The sequence below is a fragment of the Oryza sativa genome, chromosome 8, assembly GCF_034140825.1.
Source record: "Oryza sativa Japonica Group chromosome 8, ASM3414082v1".
Lineage (NCBI taxonomy): Eukaryota > Viridiplantae > Streptophyta > Magnoliopsida > Poales > Poaceae > Oryza > Oryza sativa.
In genome coordinates, this window is record NC_089042.1 from 3,446,767 (window position 1) to 3,472,424 (window position 25,658).

General features: G+C 44.2%; 3 protein-coding genes and 1 pseudogene across 3 annotated transcripts; 1 reads left to right on the forward strand and 3 right to left on the reverse strand.

Annotated features, from left to right (window-relative positions):
• Positions 1-8,093: 8,093 nt before the first annotated feature.
• On the reverse strand, positions 8,094-9,964 carry LOC4344706 (berberine bridge enzyme-like D-2). The gene has a single exon (XM_015793253.3). It carries the CDS (start codon positions 9,933-9,935, stop codon positions 8,346-8,348), a length of 1,590 nt encoding a protein of 529 aa, XP_015648739.1. The 5' UTR covers positions 9,936-9,964; the 3' UTR covers positions 8,094-8,345.
• A 2,352-nt stretch (positions 9,965-12,316) lies between these two features.
• Positions 12,317-13,887, reverse strand: LOC107276279 (berberine bridge enzyme-like D-2; annotated as a pseudogene).
• Positions 13,888-15,190: 1,303 nt separating this feature from the next.
• On the reverse strand, positions 15,191-17,223 carry LOC107275898 (berberine bridge enzyme-like D-1). The gene has a single exon (XM_015793698.3). It carries the CDS (start codon positions 17,156-17,158, stop codon positions 15,470-15,472), a length of 1,689 nt encoding a protein of 562 aa, XP_015649184.1. The 5' UTR covers positions 17,159-17,223; the 3' UTR covers positions 15,191-15,469.
• Positions 17,224-20,523: 3,300 nt separating this feature from the next.
• On the forward strand, positions 20,524-24,704 carry LOC4344707 (uncharacterized). Its single transcript, XM_015795426.3, has 9 exons — positions 20,524-20,755; positions 20,840-21,086; positions 22,195-22,344; positions 22,750-22,807; positions 22,887-22,979; positions 23,106-23,138; positions 23,688-23,779; positions 23,875-23,934; positions 24,060-24,704. The coding sequence occupies exons 1-9, from the start codon at positions 20,622-20,624 to the stop codon at positions 24,324-24,326; spliced, it is 1,134 nt and encodes a 377-aa protein (XP_015650912.1). The 5' UTR covers positions 20,524-20,621; the 3' UTR covers positions 24,327-24,704.
• The last annotated feature ends 954 nt before the right edge of the window (positions 24,705-25,658 follow it).

Below are 25,658 nucleotides of genomic sequence, written 5' to 3' on the forward strand. Positions count from 1 at the left end.
GAATGGATCAGTCAGAACATCACCACCGGCTCGCCGTCGTCGCCGCCGACTGGTGTCTTCGCCTATACGGTTGGTTGGTCACAACACCGTTGTCAGGCGTCTACATTTTCACCGCCGGTTTGCTTTCGCCGCCGCCGACTGGTGTCACCGCCTACACGGCTGGCCTATTATGCCACCGTTGTTGGGCGTCTATGTCTTCACCGACCGGCCGCCTCGTCCGCCGCCGACTGGTGTTTTCGCCTGCACGCTGGCTTATTATGCCACCGTTGTTGGGCCTCTACGTCTTCACCGACCGGCCGCCTCGTCCGCCGCCGACTGGTGTTTCCGCCTGCACGCTGGCCTATTATGCCACCGTTGTTGGGCGTCTACGTCTTCACCGACCGGCCGCCTCGTCCGCCGCCGACTGGTGTTTTCGCCTGCACGCTGGCTTATTATGCCACCGTTGTTGGGCCTCTACGTCTTCACCGACCGGCCGCCTCGTCCGCCGCCGACTGGTGTTTCCGCCTGCACGCTGGCCTATTATGCCACCGTTGATGGGCGTCTACGTCTTCACCGACCGGCTGGCCTATTATGCCGCCGTTGTTGGGCGCCTACGTCTTCACCGACCGGCTCGCCTTCGCCGCCGCCGACTGGTGTCCTCGCCTGGCCTATTATGCCGCCGTTGTTGGGCGCCTACGTCTTCACCGACCGGCTTGCCTTCGCTGCCGCCGACTGGTGTCCTCGCCTGCACGGCTGGCCTATTATGCCGCCGTTGTTGGGCGCCTACGTCTTCACCGACCGGCTTGCCTTCGCCGCCGCCGACTGGTGTTTCTGCCTGCACGGCTGGCCTTTATGCCGCCGTTGTTGGGCGTCTACGTCTTCACCGACCGGCTTGCCTTCGCCGCTACCGATTGGTGCTTCCGCCTGCACGGCTGGCCTATTATGCCGCCGTTGTTGGGCGTCTACGTCTTCACTGACCGGCCGCCTTGTCCGCCGCTGACTGGTGTTTCCGCCTGCACTGCTGGCCTTTATGCCGCCGCTGTTGGGCGTCTACGACTTCACCGCCGGCCTGCCTCCGTCGCCGCCGAGTGGTGCCTCCGCCTACACGGCTGGCCTATTATGCCGCCGCTGTTGGGCGTCTATGTCTTCACCGACCGGCTTGCCTTCGCCGCTGCCGACTGGTGTTTCCGCCTGCACGGCTGGCCTTTATGCCGCCGTTGTTGGGCGTCTACGTCTTCACCGACCGGCCGCCTCGTCCGCCGCCGACCGATGTCCTCGCCTGCACGGCTGGCCTTTATGCCGCCATTGTTGGGCGTCTACGTCTTCACCGACCGGCCGCCTCGTCCGCCGCCGACCGATGTCCTCGCCTGCACGGCTGGCCTTTATGCCGCCGTTGTTGGACGTCTACGTCTTCACCGACCGGCTTGCCTTCGCCGCCGCCGACTGGTGTTTCCGCCTGCACGGCTGGCCTTTATGCCGCCGTTGTTGGGCGTCTACGTCTTCACCGACCGGCTTGCCTTCGCCGCCGCCGACTGGTGTCACCGCCTGCACGGCTGGCCTGTTATGACGCCAACTGATGCTATCTTCTTCACGGCTGGCTACATCACCGTCACCGCTAATAGGCATCATCATCTTCAACGCAAGCTGTCTACGTCTACTGCTGACTAGTGCCCTCACCTCTACGTCTGGTTTAGACAGCTACCACTACTGATAAACATCATCGTTTTCCGTCGCCGACTGGTTATGCTGTCGCCGACTGGTGCTTTTATCTTCACAACTGCGCGTCTTCACTACCAGTTTGCTTCTGTTGCCGCCGACTCGTGTTCACTTCATCACGACAATGCAACTTTGTCATCATGGTAGAGCGACTTCATCTTTATTATCTTCGGCACTGGCAAACTCTACTGCTGCTACTTCGCGAGTTTTGCTACTTCACCAACCACGACGTCTTTGTTAGCCTCGACATCTCGGCATACGATGCCATGTTATTTTACTACAACAAGAGGCTCTCCAATATTCAGGATTTCTACTTGGACATCTTCAACACATATCTTCAATCAAGCAATGACTACTCGACGACAAGAAGCTATAATTCTCGACTCTATGTTCAGTTGTTTCCCAACTAACCAAAGAGTCGGGGGCTACACAAATATAAGGCTCAAAATTTGACAAATTTTATGTCAGGCTGAAGAAATCAATTCATCAACCAACGAGTCAACTCCAGGAGTCATTATCTTCATCTTTGATTCGGAGCAGACATTCTACTTCAACAACTTTAAATATTTCGGTTTAGACGAGTTGGGCAACAACATCAACTCTCCTCCAAGTGAAGCATCTACAACAGTTATAACACTAATTTGATGGATTATTGTCACTGACATCATCACCAGCACCTCTGCTTCATCGGCCCTGACATCTCCGCTGTTGCTAATGGATGATTATGTTTTCGCCGACTTATTATTTCACCTTGACGGTTGACCTACTATGCAAATGCTGATGAGCGTCTTTGTCATTATCATTGGTTGTGACGCTGCTATTGACTGGATCACCGACATCGTCATCTTCATCATGTCAGTTGCATTTGTCGTCGCCGACTATTTTCTTCATCTCCATGATTGGTGGATTTTGTCATCGCCTTTGATTTGCCTCGTCTGTCACCGACTGATTATTTCGCTGCCATGGCTACACAACTTTATCGCTGGGCGCTCTCATCTTCATTGATGGCTGACCTGACTACTGCCGACTGGTTTCTTCGCCTCCATGGCTGTGCAACTTCATCACTTTTGATTGGTATCATTATCTTCACTACCACCAATATTTTTTGCCACCTCTGGTGGGCAATATTATCTCTATGTTGGTCGTCTTGTCTCTATGCCAACTGCGTCAGCTACCATCAATGGACAATTTTGACTATGACAGAAGGACAAGCTATATGCTCAGGGGCTCATCAACTCAAGCGTGAGGATTATATCTCCAATTTGGACTTGTTCCGGATACATTCCACATGGATTCATAGTCATGAGTCTATTTTCTATGCTCAAAGACTGGACCAATTATTATTCCCCGTAAGGGCTATCAACCGAATACTTGCGCCAGTCGGGATTCAATTATTATATTTATTTTGGAGTATCCCATAAGGGATAATCATTCAGATCAGAAGCTATTCATATGAGCTACACTTGGTCTATATTACCCGGAAGATTTATTACTCGGGAGCATGTTACATGCGTCATCCTTTAAAGGGTGTCGAAGGCATATTTTTTGGCCTAGGCCTAATATGTCTGCAGCCCATATTTTCAGTTGTGGCCTGTCACGTTCTTTTAGGGACTTAGGCACTTTTTGCTTAGGCCAAAGTGCGCGTGATCAAGTGCCCAATACCTTAAAATCCTTTTATACCGCAGTTACTCAACTTTTTAGGAGTTGGTACAATGCATCTTAAAAGGTGTCAAACAGTAAAGCTTTATATAGCTGCCCCGCTGACTTTTTAATATAGTCATGGTGCTGTTTGGGTTTTTAAGCAATTGATTGGATACAATATCGTTGCTTTTTGCCACGTAAGTGTGCATTTTTATTGACCAATATTATGGCTTAGGCTGATTATATATTGTGGTCATTTTTCAGGCGGTTGGTAAATCCTTTATGAGTTTATTTACTCGGATTTTATACCACATATGCCATATATTTCCAGGTGTGGTGGAACCATGTGTCTTCTAGGGACTTAAGCACATCTGTTAAAGCAGTGTGCGCATGGCGTATGCCCAATACTTTGGAAATTTCTTTATTCACAACATACAAGCTTTTTTATAGCTGTTTTGCTATGTGAATTTTCAATAATGTAGCCAACTTTAGGTTACACTCATCATATTTTACAAAGCAGTCGGTATATCACTCGGATCATGTTATTCAGGGATTCACACCGCATATGCTATATATTGATATCAAGTCACTTGGTTGATTACGATTATCGAAACCACTCGGTTGGTTGGATTATTTATTCCTTGACTATATGCTTGGTTTGTTCAATTAACCACATTGTCGGGAGCTACACCTATTAGGTGCATCTAGTCGGTGCACCTGACTTTATTTTCCAGCCCTCCACAGTCTTCAGATTTGGTAAAAGTACTCGGGAGACCATGACAAAGATGATTGAAGCACTCGGCTTTGGAGTAATCTGGTTCGAGAGAAGATTATCTTTTCGACTGCGAAGGTCTCGGGGGCTACTGTGGATATTGTGGGTACCCCATACCCATACGGCATGGTTATCCGACTAGTCATAGGGGATAATTTATATATATATAATATGTAACAGATCATGACTTGGGTATTACGTTTCCCTGTGTATTATGAAACGGCCTAAAGTCCTGGTTTGATAAGATTGTAAAGTAGATTTAGGAAACCGATACCGTATTGGTTAAGGTTTCTATCTTGTAATCCTGCCCCCCGTCCTATATAAGGTGGGCAGGAGGCCCTCTAGGGGGCATGAGACAACTAGATCGTCAGATCTATAATACACCCGGCGGATTCAAATCCCCAAACAGGAGTAGGGTATTACCTCTCATTGAGAGGGCCTGAACCTGTCTAAATCCTTTGTCTCCACATCCATCCACTTTTAGGTCTCGTACGCTACCCCGTTTTATTATTGCCGAATTCATGTTTCGACATACATCTAATTTCTTCTCAAACTTTGATAAATACGTAAGAGTAAGAAATTCTGCAAATAGTACCAACTTACCAAAATATGGTACTTCCTCCGTTTTATATTATAAGACTTTCTAGCATTATCCACATTCACATATATGTTAATGAATTTAGATATATATGTTTAGATTCATTAACATATATATGAATATGGGTAATGCTAGAAAGTCTTATAACATGAAATGGAGGGAGTAAGGTTTATTTTGGTCACAATCTAAACAACCCCTTCGTCTCTCACTGACAATCTTATCCCTTCCCTTCGCTTATGCTTACGTTTGTAAGCTAGAATTTAAATTTTTAATCTTGAAGTTGATTTTTTTAAATCATAGTTTATTTTTCAGTATTTATTTTTAAACGTTAAAAACATACACATATATATATATAAGTTTTATTTGTAAATTAATTCTCGTTTACAAATATATACATTTTAACTTATTCCACCATAAAGACATGGGTACTGATGTAGGGATTGGGCCGATGAGATGAGCCGTGGTGGCGCCATAAATAAATAATTGTGTCCCACTCCGGCTGAAGTACTATTTATTGACTGCGTGCACTGTAGTACTGTGCTGTGGGCGTGCAAGCGTGGAGTAGGAGTGTCGTTTTCGTGTCTGGGCTGGGCATTCATTCGTCATGATTTTCAGGCTGCACACGGACTAGTGTACTGCGTGTCACGGATGGATGGATCATGCATTGTGATTGCGGGGCGCTCCAATTATTGCTTACCGTGCCGTGCCGTCTCACCATTGCTGCTCCGTCCGTGCCGCCTCCATCGGAGCAGCGCACCACCAAACGTGAGCTTTCAACGTGATGGTTTAATTATGTGTTGATCTGTGAATGTGTGCGTAAAAAATGAGGAAGTACAAGTTAAAAAAGAGAGAGTATAATGTCGAACACAGCTTAAAACCAATAGAAAACAACTCCCTCGAATGTTTGTTAGGATGACTTCAGCTAACATCCACGTCGTAGCCTAGGCATACATATTTTTTTCTTTTAAAAAAAAAATAGAGCGAGGCCCTTGTATCATCCTCTCCCTCTCCTTACTTCTCTACCTCCACCGTCTTCTCCTCCCTATATCTTCTCGGTAGCATCTAGGCGACGGCGGTCGGCGGGAGGTTGAGGACAGATTGTAGTAGCCAACAGCGCAGCGACAGATAAAATAGGACGCGCGACGGTGTGGTGGAGTAGGCGGCGTGGTGGTTCACCACCTTCGTTGCGCGGATCGAGAAGAGAGATAGGCCACTTTGTCGGGCAGCCGATGCATGGTGATGTTTCCGAGCAACTCTCCCTCATCGCGGCCACATCGTTCGTCATCTCTCTCACACCGCTGTGACCATGGATCTGTCAGAGAAGAGGACACATGACGATGGGGATGAGGTGGATGAGTATGTGCGTAAGGCGTCAAGCCTGTCCTTGCCTTTTTCCGACTACAAGCCATTAGTCAACCAGCTCGAATAGGTAGCATTAGGTCATCATCACCTTACTAACTTATCCCCTCTGCTTAGGGATGAAAACGGAGCGGATAGTTTCCATCCGCTTCAAAGAAGAACGAATACGGATACATTTCGGATAGGATAATTTCCGTATAGTTTGGATACGGATACGAATATGGATATTTTCTCCTGGATACGAATACGAATATGGTATCGAGATTTCTGTCTTATACGGATAATAATTCGGATATCCGGTGAATAGTGCTATTCGGATATCCGTAGAAGCCATGAGACATACTCCATTTCTTTATAACTCTATGACTTTCAATATACCTTTTTAGATTTTAATAGTAGTTTATCTCTTAACACTAGTCCACACTATTAATATTATTTAAATTTTTAAAAATATTTATAAATTATACTATATTTTATATAAAATGAGCTAATTATATATGTTGATATTTGTTTCTATTAAAAACTGAGTTGGTTTTCATGTTCCGAGAAAAAATTGTTTCCATATTCGTGTCCGATCATATTCGATTCTTATTCATATTCGAGATAATCCGTATTTTTTTCATATTCGAGCTATCCATATCCGGCAAAAAATATAAAAACGAATATGGCATGAGCATTATTCGTCCGTATCCGCTCCGTTTTCATCCCTACCTCTGCTTCTTCCAAAGGGGTGCACTTGCCTTCTAAAAGGCCACGTGAATGGCACGTAAATAAAAACCACTAATCAATACTATTGAGAAAATCATTTTGCATGGTTTTAAGAGTTGGAGAAGTCGATATACTGGTTTTAAGAGTTGGAGAAGTCGATATACCAGGTTTTATGGTTGAGGGATACGGATCAAATTCACCCAATAGCTGAGGGAGTCACCATGGACTTTTTCCTTGATATGTACTACTACTAGAATGATCCTCCCACGAATGAGCCCAACACTTGCCTCTTTTTTTTTCTTGTTTAATATCACAGAGCTTTTCTGCTATGCGTAGCTCACTTCTTTTAATTTTGGACCGGAATTTCTCGCCGGCTTGGCCTCGACCAAAAATACACAGATGTACTCCCAAATTTTTTTAAAATTTTTCTTTAAGATAGTAGAAATGTTCTGCATCCCTGGCCTCAGTTATAAGACACACAAGTACACAACTATGCAAGCGAAATACACAGACGTACTCACAACTTGTTTCTTGTCAAATACAGAAATTAAAAACCAATTCCACCATGATTTCTTAACTAAAAACTATTTGCGGTCCTGCCTGAACTGTCATTTAGAGAGTTGCAAAGAGTCATTTGAGGTAGGCATTGTTACAATTAAATTATTAGGATTGATCACTATGACTTTTATCCTACTGTTATTTTTTTGAATTTTTATCCTACTCTTTTAAGGGTAAACCACACATCCTAATATTCTATAGTAGAGCAGTTTGGCCAAAGTCTTCTAGAAGCTTTTGCTTCTCTGGAGCTCTTACATTGAACTGTTTCCTTACAGATTAAGTGTCAGCTTGAAAAATTAACTTGTTCAACGAAGAGTCGTTAGCATAGTACAGCATACTATGCTTGAATTTAAGATGAACAAGCCAAAGGCTTCAAAGACTCTGAAAGCTACAGCCAATGCATGTGCCCATGTCAAGCCATCTTAGCGCTCAAAGCCTGACGAAATGAGCGAAAATTACAGTAATACTATATATAAATGGCTCCAAGCCAAACGGCACTAGCTACAACCACCCCTGATTATTTTTTTGAGGACTACCACTCCTTGATTATCTGATGGATTAAGTCGCCATCAGGGTCGCAACAACAACGGGAGATTCCATTTTGGTCAGATCCGATGCTTCGTGTGTAAGATTCCACTGTTCACCTGCGCCTATCACCACCATACACCTACCACTGTTGTGCTACAGTAGAAGCAAACATCAGCCAGCCACAAGCCCACAACATTGGACTGAAGTTTTTCTCTTCGAGTTGGGACCAGAACAAGTGAAAGATACTGCATATTCTCAAAAGAAATTTTGCAGTTGGAAAAGATTGAAGAGATACGTAGAACAATATAAGCCATTAGCGTATAATTAATTAAATATTAATTATTTAAAACTTAAAAATGGAGTAATATAATTTTTAAAGCAGCTTTCTTATAAAAAAATTCTTGTAAAAAAACATAGCAGTTATTCTCCCAATCCATTGCTGCCGAACACAGCCAGTTTCATTTCTATTTGACATTTTCACTAGAACTAATTCAAAGGGGGAATGCTTTGAGCGTTATTGAACACATTGCTTGGATCAATTGTCGTCTTGGTGCTGACCAACCGATTGAAATTGTTCCCAAAATATGCTGCACCCCAAGAAGATCTCGCACGCGCCACTGCTTCCATAGATGATCCACCTATGGGGTGCGTCCAGTTGTTGGCGCCCAAGTCTAGATCTAGGTAGTTGACATACGCACCACGGGGATCCTTTGACACATGGGGGGTCATGTATGTGTACAACGATCGGAGCCATATGATGTACTCATTAGCCCTAGCTTGATCCGATTGTCCCCAATATACAGTATACTGAATACTGTAGAGGATGCCAGCTCGATGTGGGAATGGTGTCGCGTCACTCCCGATTCGAGCCATGGCACCTCCATAAGGGTCAAGTATGATGGACCCTGGTGGTCCAGCTGATAGGTATCGGGCGATCTCAACCATGTCATGCCTCGAGATTGGTGCCTTCACATAATCAGACTTACTCTTAGTGTATGAGTTTGTTCCAGGCGACCGATTCGATAGGTCAGAGACTGTGCCAACATTGGCGAACTTGGCTGTTGACTCGACCCAACTCATCTCACTTAGGTCAGACTCAGTGACACCTAACATTGGAAAGCTTTGGCTCAACACTGACAGGGTTTGTTGTTTTGTTCCTAAAACCTGGCCCTCAAATGAGACAGAGACATTACCATCTGATGATCCAGTAGGAAAATACACTGAGAGATAGAACTCGTCAGGTAGATTGGGCCCTACATGCTGCCACCAATGAACCAACCCAGCTACGTACTCGACCGGTCCAGTACGGTCAACGATGAATACGGTGACGTTGTGAGGAACCGGCACGAGCCGGAGCTTCCAAGCATACACCACACCCCAGCTCCCGCCACCGCCACCGCAAATTGCCCAAAAGATGTCTTCGCCCATCGAATTCCGGTCAAGGACTCTTCCATTCGGGTCAACGAGCACCGCATCCAATACGTTATCAGCGGCGAGCCCAAATTTCCGTGACAGCAACCCAAAGCCGCCACCGGAGATGACACCACCTAAGCCGATGGTGGAACACGACCCGCCTGAGAAGGCCAAGGACTGGCTCGACCGTCCCACGGCGTAGTAGAGCTCACCTAGAGTCGCACCGGCCTCGGCCCAGGCTGTGGCCGAGACCGAGTCAACCTGGACACGGTTCAGGTTCATGAGGTCGATCACAACGAAGGGGACATGGTTCTCCGTGGTGTATGACAAGCCCTCGTAGCTGTGCCCGCCGCTGCGTACACGGATCGCCAGCGAACTGTTGCGTGCACATAGTATGGCTCGCCGGAGATCCTCCTTTGACCAGGGAAGGACGATGGCTGCCGGCCTGGTGACATCGGGGAGCGTGAACCGGAGATTTCTGATGGAGAAGTTGAGGGTGGTATTGTAGCTTGGTGATGCAGGGAGGGAGAAGTTGCTGACACCATGGGTGGCAAGGCAGGAGGAGAAGCTGCTTGCACTTGCAGCATCATGAGCACTGGAGCATATGCTCTGATGAAGTGATAGGAGGAGGAAAACCAGGACAGGTGAAATGGTGGGACTCATGACTTCATGAGAGATAGGTTGAGGTTTGTTGTGGTAGTGAGCACACAGATATATAGCTGTGTTTTGTACAGACTGCAGATTGCTTTCAGGGAAGACTTTGACTAAACCACCACTACAGAATTGAATGGTCCAACTTTTGTGGTTCTGGAAATTGCTCTCATGGGAGTGGGCTCAGTGGTGGCAGTTTTCTAAGCATTTGTGTGGAGAGAGGAGGGTTAAAGAAGTTCTGAAAATCCTGATGTGCTTATGCATCATACTAGTGCGTGTTAAAGAAAAACTCTCTCTAAAATCCTTTTCATTGTCTAATGAGCTTGCTGTAACAAATCAAGGAATATTTGTCAAATATGAGAGAATAATGAGCTGAAACTAAGCATATGCAGCCTGCTCACAAGCTCTGAAGATGGCATACCATTGTGCAGTATGGGAATTATTAGCACTGGAACCTGGAGAGAACAAGACAATTTTCAGAGAAGCAAAGTTCGTGTTAGCTTGCAACTCTGAAATTTTCATGTCATGTGTTCACAAGTCATTGCATTAAAAGTTTGAGAAGTGATTAAACGATTGATATGGTAGTGATGCACCCTGCCTAGTACTATACATCTGAACATTACACCTCACATGAGCTTGTTTGATCATCTGTCATCTCAGCAAGTTATGTTATCCCCACTATTTCTGCCAAAAGGAGATGGTTGTTGGTTGAGCACTAGAGGTTGTGGCATGCAGTAGGAAGAAGCAGAGTCCAAGGGTTGCTGCTGCTATGGAGTGCATCATGGCAGGGAGGGCCAACAAGTGGATGATACAAAGAAAGTGAGAGATATGTGAAACTTAGACACATCTGAAGATCTTTTATAGATGCTGCAGGTGTTGAAAATTAAAATCAAATCATAGTACATCCATTGCATTAGTTTTGTCAAGCGGTTGAATTTTTGCTGCTAGCAATGGAAGAATCTTGATAAAACCCACCACATATATATATATAGTTGTTAATTTCCGATCCTGGAAGTTCCAGATAAATTTGATGTGTGGTAACGTAAGAGGATTTTGAACCTTGTACAAAACCATCTTAAACATTAAAATGAGAGGAGTTCAGCTGGTTAGGTTTATAGAATTATAGTGATGAAAACTGCCCTCCTAGACTACCAGTTAATTACCTTACTATAATTCATTAGGATGATAATTGATTTCTTTTAACATGAAGCTAGCTACAAGCAGAGAGGAGGAGATTGTTTTCCTTTTTAAAACAAAAGGAAAAAGATAAGTGTTTTTTTTGTTATACTTCGCTGCTGTTAACTTTTGATCATTTGTCTTATTAAAAAAATTAGTATAAATATGAAAAAAAATACAAGTCACGCTTAAAATATCTTTACTAATAAAACAAATCACAACAAAATGAATGATATTAACATAAATATCTTGAATAAGATGAATGCTCGTGTTTAGTTCACTCCCAACTACCCCAAACTTCCAACTTTCCATCACATCACATCACATCCAAAACTTTCCTACACACATAAACTTCCAACTTTTTTTTTCAAACTTCCAACTTTCCCCAAACTTCCAACTTTTTTCAGAAACTAAACACACCCTTAGATATTTGACCAGAGAGTAGATTTTGTTTCAATGGGACTTTTTTTTTCAAAAATTATCAATATATTAGTTTTATAGATTTTTTTTAAAACACAGACAACTCGTTTAACTTAGTTAATTTATTCGTTTTGATCCTCAATATATTACAGGGAAAATTACAGTGTATCAATCCATAATTGAAGAAAATGTTTTTGATCATCTCTAAGTCTAAATAAATGTAGACTTAGGTCTTCCTTTGAAAGCCCTCAATCAGTTGGAAACTGTAGTCTCAACACGAGACTACGTGCTCTCCCAATCTCCTTTCGCTATTCTTGTTGCTGCAAGACATTTTCACCCTTATATTTTTCAAAAGAAGAAAAGGAAGAGCTCGTAAACTCGCTTAATTATGCGAAATGCATAAAAGTGTTGAAGCATTTACTTCCCAGTTTGCAATATTGCAGCCTATTCGAAAACAATTTAGTTTATTGAGCATGTGTGTGAAGAGACCGGGTTACTTGAAAAGGTTCAGAAAAAAAAAATCCTAATGTGCATGTGTATTGTACACGATTCATTTGAGATGTTATGATCAGACTACTAGCAACGTGTGCTTCTGAGGATTTCATTCTGTATGATCATACATCTACGCTGTACTATAAGTATGATATTTCAATGGATTATATGTAAGTATCTTGTATATTTAGACCCGGATAACATCCAGAGAGTTTCAGAGTAACATGCACTGACATTGCATATTCATGTTATTAATTGATCAGAAATTCACCTATCAGTAATTCATAATACATTGCCTGTTCCCTCTAATACTGTAGAGGAGGAATGCTCTGTGCATTGTTGAACACATTTTCAGGATCAATCATTGTCTTTGCACGAACCAACCGATCAAAATTCTTCGAGAAGTACCTTATACCCCATGATTTTGCATGAATCACCGAGTTATTAGAAGTTCCATCTGTAGCATTCCTCCAGGTGTTCGTGCCCAGATCAAGGTCCAAGTAGTTCACATACGCAGCTAGAGGGTTTTTAGACACGTGGGGAGCCATATACGCATAGAATGATCTCAACCATCGAATGAACTCATCTGCTCGATCATTATCCGACGCCTTCCAGGACACATTGTATTCGATGCTATACAAGTATCCAGCCCGGTATGGAAATGGTAACTCAGAGCTCCCTATTCGAGCCATTGCGCCGCCATAAGGGTTAAGCTGGATGAACCCTTGTGGACCGTTCGATAGATATTCGATGATCTTGATTGTGTCTTGCATCGAGATTGGTGAATGGACGTAGTCTGACTTGCTCTTAGAGTAGTATTTTATCCCAAGCCGTCTATTAGTAAGATCAGCGGTTGAGTTGAGCCTAGCAAACTTGGCCGTCGATTCGATCCAACTCATCTCAGATAGGTCTGACTCGACAATGCCTAACTCTGGAAAAGTGTGATGTAGCACTAACATGGCATATTGTTTCGGTCCAATGACTTGGCCGGTGAAGGACATGGAGACATTACCATTTGATGTCCCCGTTAAGATGTGAATCGAGAGGTAAAATTCATCGGGCAGATGTGGCCCAACAAACTGCCACTTATGCATCAACTTGGCAGTTTGTTCTAGCGGCCCGGTTCTATTCAAGCTGAACACAGTGATGCTGTGTGGAACATGGACGAGTTGGAGCTTCCACGCATACACTACACCCCAGCTCCCTCCACCACCGCCTCGAATGGCCCAAAACACATCATCACCCATCGATCCACGGTTCAAGGCATTCCCATTTGGGTCCATCAAAATAGCATCCAATACGTTATCAGCGGCAAGCGCAAACTTGCGTGATATTAGACCGAAACCTCCACCCGATACAAACCCTCCCATGCCGACCGTTGAACACGATCCAGCCGAAAATGCCAAGGACCTATTCAACTGCCCTATTGCATAGTATAACTCACCTAGGGTAGCACCCGACTTGACCCAAGCAGTGCCTGAGACCGAGTCAACATGGACTCGGTTGAGGTTCATAAGGTCTATCACAACAAAAGGGACATGATTTTCCACAGTGTATGACAAACCCTCATAGCTGTGTCCACTGCTACGCACACGGATTGCCAATGAACTACTCCGTGACGTAGAATCGCTCACTGGAGATCTAACTTGGAGGTCGGGATGACAAGCGCAACTGGCTTGCTAACATCAGGGAGCACAAAGCGGAGGTTTTGGATGGAGTCAAGGAGTGTGGTGTAGCTGGGAGACAGGGGAAGGGAGAAGTTCCTGACTCCATTTTAGAGTAGACAGGAAGAGATGTTTGATGGTGGCTGAGCATTAGAGGTTGTGGGATGCAGTAGACAGAAGCAGAGCACAAGGGTTGCAGCTATGGCATGCATGATGGCAAGAGGAGCTAAGGAGAAAGTGATAGATATGTGAAAGCTAGACATATGTTAAGGTATTTATATAGATGGAGAGGTGTGTTGGGATGGATCGGTCTGTTAAGCCATCAAAAACATAATTAATGTTGATGCTGTACAGTCATGAGACGGCTTCCGGGAGTATGCAAATTTCAAGAGTTTAATGCATTTTGTCAAAATTGCCAGTTGAATTTTTGCTCCTAGTACAGGGGAAGACTATTGACTAAGTCCACTGCTTACCTTGTTAACTTTCGGTTAGAATGTTTTAGATGCAAATATGATATGTGTTACATATTTTTTTTCCTTAACCTTGAATTTTAATAAAGTGTTTTATACACAACTCTAAATAATTCACCAAAACTGAACTGCACATTTGACCTTTTTCTAAAAATTAAAGCTCTTATTTGACGACGTCGAGTCATCGACTAACACCAGGGCGCGGTTTCAACCAGACATGATGGCGTTGACGTACACCCTAGTTAATGTCTGGGGAATTTTTTTTCTGGGAAACTCAATTTTGCTAAAAAAAATATATATCAATTGGATTGACCATTTATAGCTGCTGGGGATAGAAATAAAAAAGCTACAATATGTATGCTGAGAGACTGAGACCGCACTAATTTCAGGCCAAAACTTACAATTCATGAATGCAAATTTAACGGATTCAGAGTTACAGTACAAATTAGACTTACGAAAATATGAAAAATCGTATGATGAAAGTTTTTGCAATGACCTTTTATACCTACCCGAACCCTCAAAAAATGTAAACGTTGGATGCGTTCTTTTCAACGACAAAGGATATAAAGTTATCATTTTCCAAGCTCACGTTTCCCAAATCGTTAAATGATGTGTTTTTTTTAAAAAAAATACAGGAAAGTTGTTTTAAAAATTATATTAATCTATTTTTCAAGTTTAAAATAATTGGGTGGGCCAGAATTGTTTTACGGCTTGTATGCGGGCCGGGCCGTTCGAGTGGGGCTGGATCTGTGTAAGCAACATTTCTGATGGACTCGATGGGCCAAAAGTGCTTTCGTTCGTAAAAAAGGGCCGGCCCATTATGTGGGGAGTATCATCAACCCTGCCTTGTGTTTATTCAGAAAAGGCAGAACGATCACAATTCACAAATGACAAGAACCAGATTGAGCCTGAACATCATGAAAAGAAATTGTTTTTTTGAAGACATGATAAAACTTGTTGAATTGTTGCGAATTGGCATATAGTTTCACAGCATTTTCCTTCAGTTCTGCAATTTGCATGGCATCAAAGCGAATGAAGGAGAATATACGACAGAATATACGGTCCAGTACGTCCTTCTAGCTAATCCACAAGCTTATCATTGTTCCAATTTTTTTACATATTTGATATGACATTGATCATTTCACAAATGGAGGCAAAACCTAACAATCCAACCTCTCATTTTCTGCCGTATCTACCAATCCAAATCACAATTCTCCCCAAAAGGAACACGACTCATCCTTATGGGCAGCACCACATGAAAGCAACACGCCCAAAATCAAATCAAAACACACCCACATTAGCAATTTTGTTTGTATGTTCAAACCTAGCTATCATAAGTTTTGTCCTTGGATGCAATCTTGGGTGAGATGCCACGTGGAATCCTACTCATCCTCCGACTCCCAAGTGGAGGGATACTCTGCGCGTTGCGAAACACGTTGTCTGGATCGATAGCAGTCTTGGCACGTACCAGTCGATCATAGTTTCCCAAGAAGTACCTCTCGCCCCATACCCGTGCCGCCTCGACTTCTGGATTAGGGATTCCATCACCTCCATACATTCGAAGATTAGACCAATTGTTCATGCCTAGATCAAGATCCATGTAGTTTATGTACGCGGTACGTGGGCTATTTGGTACATATGATCCCATAAACTCATAAAATCGGCGTATCCAGTCCATATACTCCTCTCTATGATCATCATCATTCGCCGTCCATTCGATCAAGTATTGGATACCATGAATATTACCTCTTCTATGTGGGAATGGTAGACTTGCAGACCCGATCCGATCCATCGCCCCGCCATACGGGTCCAGGATAACATATGCTTTTGGCTCCGTTGATAAGAGATCAATGGCTCTGATCAGTTCACCGATGCGCATCGGACGGCGCACATAATCCGACTTGGCCTTGAAGTACTTCTTCTTGTGGAGCACCCTGTCCGTCAGATCGGACACAGAGCTCCCTTGAGGTAGGCCCGAGAAGAAGACGACGGATTCGATCCAACTCATCTCTATCGGGTTCAGATCCGATAACCCGATTTCGGGCAACCTAGCCGTCAGTATCTCGACCGCTTCGTGTGCCGGCCCAAGGTACAAGCCTTTGAACGTGACCGAGATGCCGGTCCGGTTCATCTCCGGCAAGCCGGCTCCGACGAACGCCGAGAGGTAGAACTCGTCGGGCAGCCATGGCGCGACGTGCTGCCACGCCGCGACGAGCTCGGCGACGGACTCGGCGGTGCCGGGCCGGTTGACGACGAACGCCGTGACGCGCTCCGGCACCGGGACGAGCTGGATGCGCCACGCGTAGACGGCGCCCCACGTGCCGCCGCCGCCGCCACGGATCGCCCAGAACACGTCCTCGCCCATGCCGGCGCGGTCGAGCACCCGGCCGTCGGCGGCGATCAGCACGGCGTCGATGACATTGTCGCCGGCGAGGCCGTACTTGCGCGAGAGGAAGCCGAACCCTCCCCCGGCGATGTGGCCGCCGGAGCCGACGGTGGGGCACGACCCCGCCGAGAACGCCAGGGCCGGGCTCGCCGCCGCGACGGCTTGGTACACCTGGCCCAGCGTCGCGCCGGACTCCACCCACGCCGTGCGCGACGCGGCGTCGACGCGGACGCCGTCGAGCGCCAGGAGGTCGACGACGACGAACCCGCCGTCGTCCTCCCCGGTGTACGACACCCCCTCGTAGCTGTGCCCGCCGCTCCGGAGCCGCACGGCGCCGAGCCCGGCCTCCCGCGCGCACCGCACGGCGTCGCGCAGCTCGCCCCTCGTCGCCGGCACGACCACCGCCGCCGGCTTCGCCACGCCGTCGCCCGCGAACCGGAGGTTCTGCGCCGACGCCCGCAGCGCCGCGTCGTACGCGTCGCGCTCCCGGCGCGCCGTCACGTTCCGCACGCCGGCCGCCGCGAGGCAGGGCTCCATGATCGCGCCGCCACCATCGTCGACATCGCCGCCGGCGCGTAGCACGGCGAGGAGAGAGAGCAAGGCGGCCGTCGCGATCGCCATCGCCATGGACGATGGAGGTGGAATGGCTAGCTAAGCTGATGAGCTAGAGAAAGTGTGGAAGGAGAGTGATGAGGTGTGTGGGGTTTTATGTGTACGTGAGCATTGAGCTACTACGTCTTTGTCGCGACGTGGAGGTGATTAGCTGATTAAACAGTGAGAAAACGATGGGTAATTAAATAGGATTAGTCCGTAACTTTGTATTGACCGTCCTCGTTTGATTACGATTAGTGGCCGGCAAGGGGTGGTTATTAATTAGTTGCTATATAATTGTACGTACGTATCTTACATACATGTAAGATATTGAGATGGATTATGGCCGTGTTTAGATTCAAATTTTTTTATACTAAAAAAGTCACATCGAATATTTGACACATGCATGAAGCATTAAACGTGGACGGAAAAAAAACCAATTGCACAGTTTGCATATAAATTATGAGACGAATCTTTTGAGCCTAATTACGCCATGATTTGACAATGTGGTGCTACAGTAAACATTTGCTAATGACAGATTAATTATGCTTAATAAATTCGTCTCGCAGTTTATACGTGGAATCTGTAATTTGTTTTGTTATTAGACTACATTTAATATTTTAAATGTGTGTCCGTATCCTTAAAAAAATTTTGGCCAAGGAACTAAACACAACCTATATGACAAATGTTTGGTTGATGCATTTAGCTTTAGGATTAAGACAGTTTGGTGTTCAATTAACTGATTTTTGAGTTGCAAACATTGTTGCGAAACCAGAAGTATATAATTGGCCGGGGTCGGTCTGATTATATATTGGTGGGTTTTTGAAGCGGTTTTTAGGACCAGCGGACGCCAAGAGCTAGATACACACTTCGGCCGGCCAAGCCAAGAGCTTAACTATATATCGAACTAAACTTAATCATAAGCGGTTTGTCTTATTACGTTGCTCTATTTAATTCATCTCAACAAGATCAATATTCAATACTTCATCCGTTTCACAATATAAGTCATTCTAGTATTTTTCATATTCATATTCACAATGACTTACATTGTGAAACGGATGAAGTAGTAAGCAAAAGTTTTTTTTGGTTGAGGGCAATACAAACAAGGAGGATGCATGCGCGTGAGAGGAGTTTATAGCAATACAATTAATGGTGAATATCCGATTGGATGTAGAGACGGTAGAGGCCTGATTTATCTTTTTTTTTTTAAAAAAAAACTACTACCTCAACCCCTAAAAGAACGTTGTTTTAGTATAAAGTTTTTACGGATAAAAAGTGTCTTCTAAAATTGGGGTCTACTCTAACTCCCTAATACTAAGTCATTATTTTTCTTATTGTTTTAAGCACCGAACCAATAGTAATCCTCTCTCCTCGTTTTTTCCTCCTTATTTTTCTCTCTACACATTAATTAATAATATAATAGTCTTTGAATTTTCTTTTTAATCAGTATTTTATAGACGACGAGGAGATACTATAATATATAATTATGTATTTATGTGGAGTCCACACACATAGGGAGCTATTGATTGATCGAGTATATAATACGAAAATATATACTTTCAAGTGTTCTGTTTACACTTAATTTTCAGCTGATGGCCCTCCAAGGCTGCATGCCAACTGTACATATACTCCCTCCGTTTCAAAATATTTGACACCGTTGACTTTTTAGCACATGTTTGACTGTTCGTCTTATTAAAAAAAATTGTGAAATATATAAAACTATATGTGTACATGAAAGTGTATTTAACAATGAATCAAATGATATGAAAAAAAATAAATAATTACTTAAATTTTTTAAATAAGACGAATGGTTAAACACGTACTAAAAAGTTAATGGTGTCAAATATTTTGAAACGAAGGGAGTATATTGTTTTATTCAGCATATAATCCTTTTTAATTATTTTTGCCGTTTGGCTTAGTAGTTTATAAAACTTGTGTGATATGACATATATATCCTGACGTAACAAATTAATCTTTAATTTGGTCATCGATCGTCGTCTCGACCTGCTTGTCTTAATCCGACGACGAGATCATGACATTGCAATTGCGCTCCAGTTGCTGTACTTGGTATCTTCTCTCTCGTCGCATTTATCTGTTCATTCTTCAAAATTGGGGCGAATCAATTTAATTAGTTGATTCAAAAATACTACTCCATAACAAATTAATAAACAGTATAGAAGTTGTACTAATTAAAATTTATTACACATGACGGCACACATAATATAATACCCACATAATTGCGGCATCAGCCATCTGCACTGGTGAGGAGTTTGGGCTGCACAAAAGCTGCTCAGAGGCCCATAAGTCTTCTGGGCCGAAAGTCCAAACGGCCCAAACTTTGCGGCCCATATACTATTTCTCCAGTTAGCTCAGGGGTATCAAGTTACAGTGCACCTAGCATTTCCAAAGCTAATCTTGTGCTTGATCTCTTCCTTTCTGGAGCTAATTCTTGCAGCGTAAGTTGATCCAGTTAATTGCTACGTACGAAGGAACTAGCAACTCTACACATGCTCACCTTTTTTTCTTCTTCTTCGCACAAATCAAATGCATTTGATTCTCTTCCAGGAACTAAATACTAGTAGTATTGCAGTCCAAAATTGGAATTATTTTGTAAAACTCTGCCGAATATGAAATCGGGTAAAAAAAAAAATCTTCTCCATCAATTGATAAAACGCTGTAATTATCTTCCGGTTCATTACATATTGCACTATGGATTTATTATCAAAGGACCCCCAAAACAAATACGCATAACGTAAAGTGAATAAGTCTTGCTTCCCTTATCTCTCGCTCTGATTGAATCGTCGTCCTCAATTACAAAACCGAGTATAGCACTTCACCCACCTTTACCAACTGACGCAAATGAACTCTTTCGGTGGTGTTGAGAAGTGATTTCAGCTAACGTGGCAGGTTAATTGCGATTGACTCACTGAGTTAGTAGGTGAGCCCATATGTCATAGACTCATATATAAACCCCTTGAAGGGAAAAAAAAATCAGTTACCCATATGTTATCCATCCTCTCTCTACTTCTCTTCCTTTTTTTTCTCCGTCTCTCTTACGGATGGGCGGCAGAAAGGCTGAGAGAGGCGGGCGGCGACGAGGTTGAGGGAGGGAGGAAAGACCTATTCCTAAATCTGGGCCAGAAGTACATATGACTTCTCTGCAAGGCCCAGACCAACAGGTCCGGCCCACGTATCACTTCCGATCACGCGCACGGCGCAGCATGGAGCTCGATTTGGGTAAGAAGCCGTGGGGTGCAGCTAGCATTTCGAAACCCAAATTTCCCATTTGATCAGTCTCTATTTTTTCAAATCCATTCTTGCAATACAAGTTGGTCCGGCCAACTGCTACGCGGACACGAGGAAGTCCACACGACAACCCAGCCCTCCTCCTCCTCCGCCTCGTCTTATACCCACCACCGAGACCCATTTCCTTTTCATTTCCTCCTCCTCCCCCAAAACCCACTCCTCCTCCCCATCGCCGCCGCCGCCGACGAGGGAGATGGCGACGCTCCTCCGGCGATCCGTCGGCCCCGCGCGCCAGCTCCTCCTCCGCCCGCGCCCGCTCCCGCTCCCCCACGCCGCCTCCTCCACCCGCTCCTTCTCCCGCTACTACTCCCGCGACGACGTCTCGAGGTCAGCGCCCCAACTCCTCCTCCTCGTTTTGGTTTTGGTTTTGGTTTTGGAAGGGTGGTTGATGTGTGGTGGTGGTGGTTGCAGGTACGAGGCGCTGAGCACGCCGGTGAACTGGGGGGTGAGCATCGTGCCGGAGAAGAAGGCGTTCGTGGTGGAGCGGTTCGGCAAGTACGTCAAGACGCTCGGCTCCGGGATCCACGTGCTCGTCCCCCTCGTCGACCGCATCGCCTACGTCCACTCGCTCAAGGAGGAGGCCATCCCCATCCCCGACCAGTCCGCCATCACCAAGGACAACGTCTCCATCCAGATCGACGGCGTCCTCTACGTCAAGGTTATATATCTCTCGACCTCCTCGCCTTAACACTGTTTCTGCTCTGCTGCATTTCCGATTGCTGCTGCTAGTGGTGGATGCAACGAGTTGTGTTGTGCGCGATCGAGCTTGCAATTTTGGCTACTGTGGTGTTTGGGTTTCAGGATTTCTGAATTTTAGATGGTCGGGTTGGGTGCTCTAGGTGAGGGCTGATGGTTATGCTGCATTGTAAGGGTTTTTTGGTGCAGAGTCTCTTCTCTGTTGTAGGAGATTGTTCGCTTGCTGCATTGTTAGATGCAATTCGTTGTGGTGAGGATTTTGTATGGGGGATCAAGCTTGCAACAATTTGGCTAGTGTGGTGTGGGTTGAGCTATGCTAAGGATTTCTGAATTTGGATGGTCAGGTTTTGTGTTCTAGGTGAGAGTGGAGGATTGTGATGCACTGCAGGATTTTTTTTTCTTGTGATGCGGAGGCTCCCTTCCTTGTTCTAGAAGATGCTATGCTTGTGCTTATTCGGGATTGGCAAAATGTGTGGACAATCTGAGTTTAGATGGGTGCGGTTCCACGGCAGATGCTATTCTGATGGTTTAGGGATATATAGGTGGGAAAAATTAAATTGATAGGAGTTTTGTGAGCATGGACATGTATGCTTATTTCCTTGCCATGTAATATGTGTGGGACGCTCCTGGTTGCTGTTGTTGTATTAAGACGCTGTTCTAATACTGCTAGGTTGGTGGTTTGGTTTATATCTGATTTTGTTTGGCTATACAAGCTAACAAGTTTTTTTTTTTCGCATCCATAACAACTCTGTAGCTTGGTTGATCATAAAGTTGTCTGTAGCTAGGTTATTTATATCCATGTTGATCATCCTGCCCTTAATGAATATGACTAGCATTGTTGGGCATGTAAATCTCACATTGGATAACTAACTTATTTATGCAAATGCTCCAAATGGTAAATGTCAAAACATTTAGCATTGTATCTAAGATATATATATCAAGTGACTGCTTTGTGATAATGCACCCAATCAAGGGATTTCCATAAATATAGAGTCAGCTTTCTAGAAGGTATATGCTGTTGCTTGCAAGTGCTAACTATTACTTCTCTTTGGTGATTGTGAACTTTGCAGATTGTTGATCCCTACCTTGCTTCCTATGGTGTGGAGAATCCAATTTTTGCAGTCATACAGCTTGCCCAAACAACTATGAGAAGTGAGCTTGGAAAGATTACGCTAGACAAGACTTTTGAGGAGAGGGATACACTAAATGAGCAAATTGTGGTATGGAATCTTGTTCGCACTATACATTGTTTGTTCTACTAGAATCTGGGTTTAGTACTTAAATATGCAACGAGCTCTGTCCATATGTTAAACTTCCATCTCTTATAACGATTCATTTTACTTTATAATTGCATTGTTTTGTGGATCATCATTGCCGAATGTAAGCAAAAAAACTGCAGTTCCTATGGTCGTCTCTCTCCATTATTGTTTTGTTAGGCTTTCCAATTTATGGCTCCCATTAAGCAACACCGCTGTCCGCCGTACAGATTTTTTATCAGTAATTTATAACAGTGACTGTTGTAGCATGATAATTTTGTATTGTCTGTACTCTATATCATGCTTTTCATCATTCTTGTCAGTGTTATGCATTGCTTTTGATGTATTTTTTCTGTATTTATCTGGCAGAGGTCCATTAATGAGGCTGCAACTGATTGGGGACTGAAATGCCTCCGTTATGAGATCAGTATGCCTTTTTGCTTCTGAATTGTTGAGCTATAACTGTTTCCTGTAACATTTCTGATGTTTAATAATTGACTATGCAGGGGATATATCTCCGCCACGTGGTGTTAAGGTGGCTATGGAGATGCAAGCAGAAGCAGAAAGGAAAAAGCGTGCCCAAATCCTTGAATCAGAAGGTGATGAATGCACGGTCTCTTTTAAGTCTTTAACATGATTTGTCTTAGCCTGCTTGAAAGGGCATTATTGGATTGTAGTATGTAGAAAATGAAATTCTGATTGACATATTTCATTTGATCTTCCAGGTGCTATGTTGGATCAGGCAAATCGCGCAAAGGGTATGTTTTATATGTTCATTCTAAATCTTTCTGTTTTCCATGTTCTCCATGATAAGATGGCCTATAAATATGTTCAGCATGCTTCCTTCTGTTTGTTTCATTTATCATGCCATCATGTTTCCTAGCTTTTGAGCATCACACTGTCCATATTATCTGTCATAACCTGGTATGTATAGTTTTTTTGAGTGTCGTTCTGTATGTCCATTTTTTCTGCCATCATCTTTATTGCCTTTTAGCTTTCCCATTTTCCATGTTATCTCATTATACAAGGGGCCATGTGTATTTTTGTTCAGCATCCATTCATCTGTTTGTTCCATTTATTATACTATCATCCTTCTCGTTTTTTGAAATGCTTATGTTCAGCCTGTGTCTTTTGGTTGTTCCATTATTTTACTATCATCTTGGCCACTTATGGAGATTGGATCATTGCAATATACCATATTTTGGTTTGATTACCCTGAAACATTTTGTTTGTGTTTTTTTATCCTGATGAGAATTAATGGATTATCTACGCATTGATGCTAATACAATCTTATGTAATGATACCAGGTGAGGCTGAAGCAATTCTTGCAAAGTCTGAAGCAACTGCTCGAGGAATCAGATTGGTCTCTGAGGCCATGAGGACCAAGGGCAGCACTGAGGTATCATGATCTGTTGAGACGGTTTAATAGCGTCTACTTTTGTGCTAAGTTCTGTATCAAACCTGTGCTCATATTCATTCTCTCACTTGTTTTAGGCTGCGAACCTGAGAGTTGCTGAACAATACATGAAGGCATTTGCTAATCTGGCCAAAAAGGTGAGATTCCTGAAGCTATGTTTCCATATTCCACAGTTAGTAATGTGATTTGCAAAGTATTCTATCTACAGTTCCTAATGTGATTTGCAAAGTACTGATGCATCGCCGATCTCTTTGAAACACAGAGCAACACGATTCTCCTTCCAAGTGACGCTGGCAACCCATCATCCCTCATCGCCCAGTCTCTCCAGATATACAAGCACATCTGCCAGACCAACAGCTTGAAGAGTGGGAAGTACCTCACAGATGCTCTAGAGGAGACGGAACCGGAGGAAGAAGAGTTGGACTCTACTGACCTACCTTCTCTGAGCAGCGGGATGCCGTCCCCCGACATGCCAGATGACCATGACAAGACTTTCTCCCTGCAGCGCCGCAACAAGGACAAGCACTGAGTGAGTCCCCCTGTTCGAGTACCTGAAGGAGAGGAGACCCTTTTTTTGGCCCACTGTTTTTCTACGAGCATGGAACTGTAATTGAAAGCACACTAGCTTAGTAGCGGTAGAGGTTTCTGAGTTTCGACACTGTTGATCTGGGAAACGTTTTGAGGATGGTAGGAAATTAACAAGACATTGGCTTCTGGTAGCCGATTGGGAGTAAGTTTAGCGACCAGAAAGATTTTTGTCCCTGCTAAGGATGGTTTGGGATAGCTCTGATTTTCGTTCTTAATCTGTTTCAGCAGCAAGTCTGTTTCTGTAAATGCATGGATTATCAGTCGTTCATGAAACAAGTTCACCATGACGGCAATGGCTCATGGCCGCTTTGATTCCGAAGAGTTCTTTTTTCTGGTTTAGCTTTAATATGTTTACTTGTTAGTAGACTGAATTTGAATGTATGGATGGATGGTCCGATCCGTTGTCCTTGCAGATGCCGTGGGATCTTCCAGTCTGTAGGGTAGGGTAGACTGTGACTGTGATAATCATCAATCTGCTTTGTGCTGTTGTGCTGAGTACTCCCATTAGTTGGCAGTAATAGGAGAGATTAGAAGTGCTTCATGGGTTTGGTTCTACTTCTGTTCTTTTTTTCCCCCTTGTGGTAATAATTCTAAATGGCGTTGTTGATGGTGAAGCGGAAGCAGCATAAATGAGAAGTCATCAAGCTCAGTGAGCCATACTAGCATCGATCGTTTCATGAATTTGAGATCCCAGTTTCCGTTCTCTCTTCCTTTTCCGTTTACCACATAATTAGATCGTGCGTGCGTGCGTGCTGTTCGTGAATGTTCTTGTTGTAATGGGAAACGTGATTACAGATAGCGGGCCCAAACATTCCAAACACGAGTACTACACGTCTGGAACACGGGAGAACCCCGGACAAAATTGGGGCAGCACCGCGTGACACATTAGTTTAATAATTTAGAAGAAGAAGCTATCTAAAACTTTGTTAATAAAAATTGGATTCGTGTGTGGAGAGAGAGAGAGAGAGAGGAGACGGGGTTAGACTGGATGAAGACGACCCACTATATAAAACGCGCCAAGCGCCGCTTTTGGCCCAAGAATGTGACGCAGGGAGTACACAACGTGCACAGTCAGGTCAACAGCTGGCTGCAGCTTTATGTCAGTTTCCCTACTTTGTGTGTGTTTTACCGTACCACACCACAAAATATTTTCAATTTAAAATTATTTTCTCGCACCAAATTGAATACTCTATCTGGTTGTGGGACCCGAAAAGAAAATCCAAACCTAAAATCGCAACAACTGTTAGCCCTGATTATTTTTTTTTCCCAAATC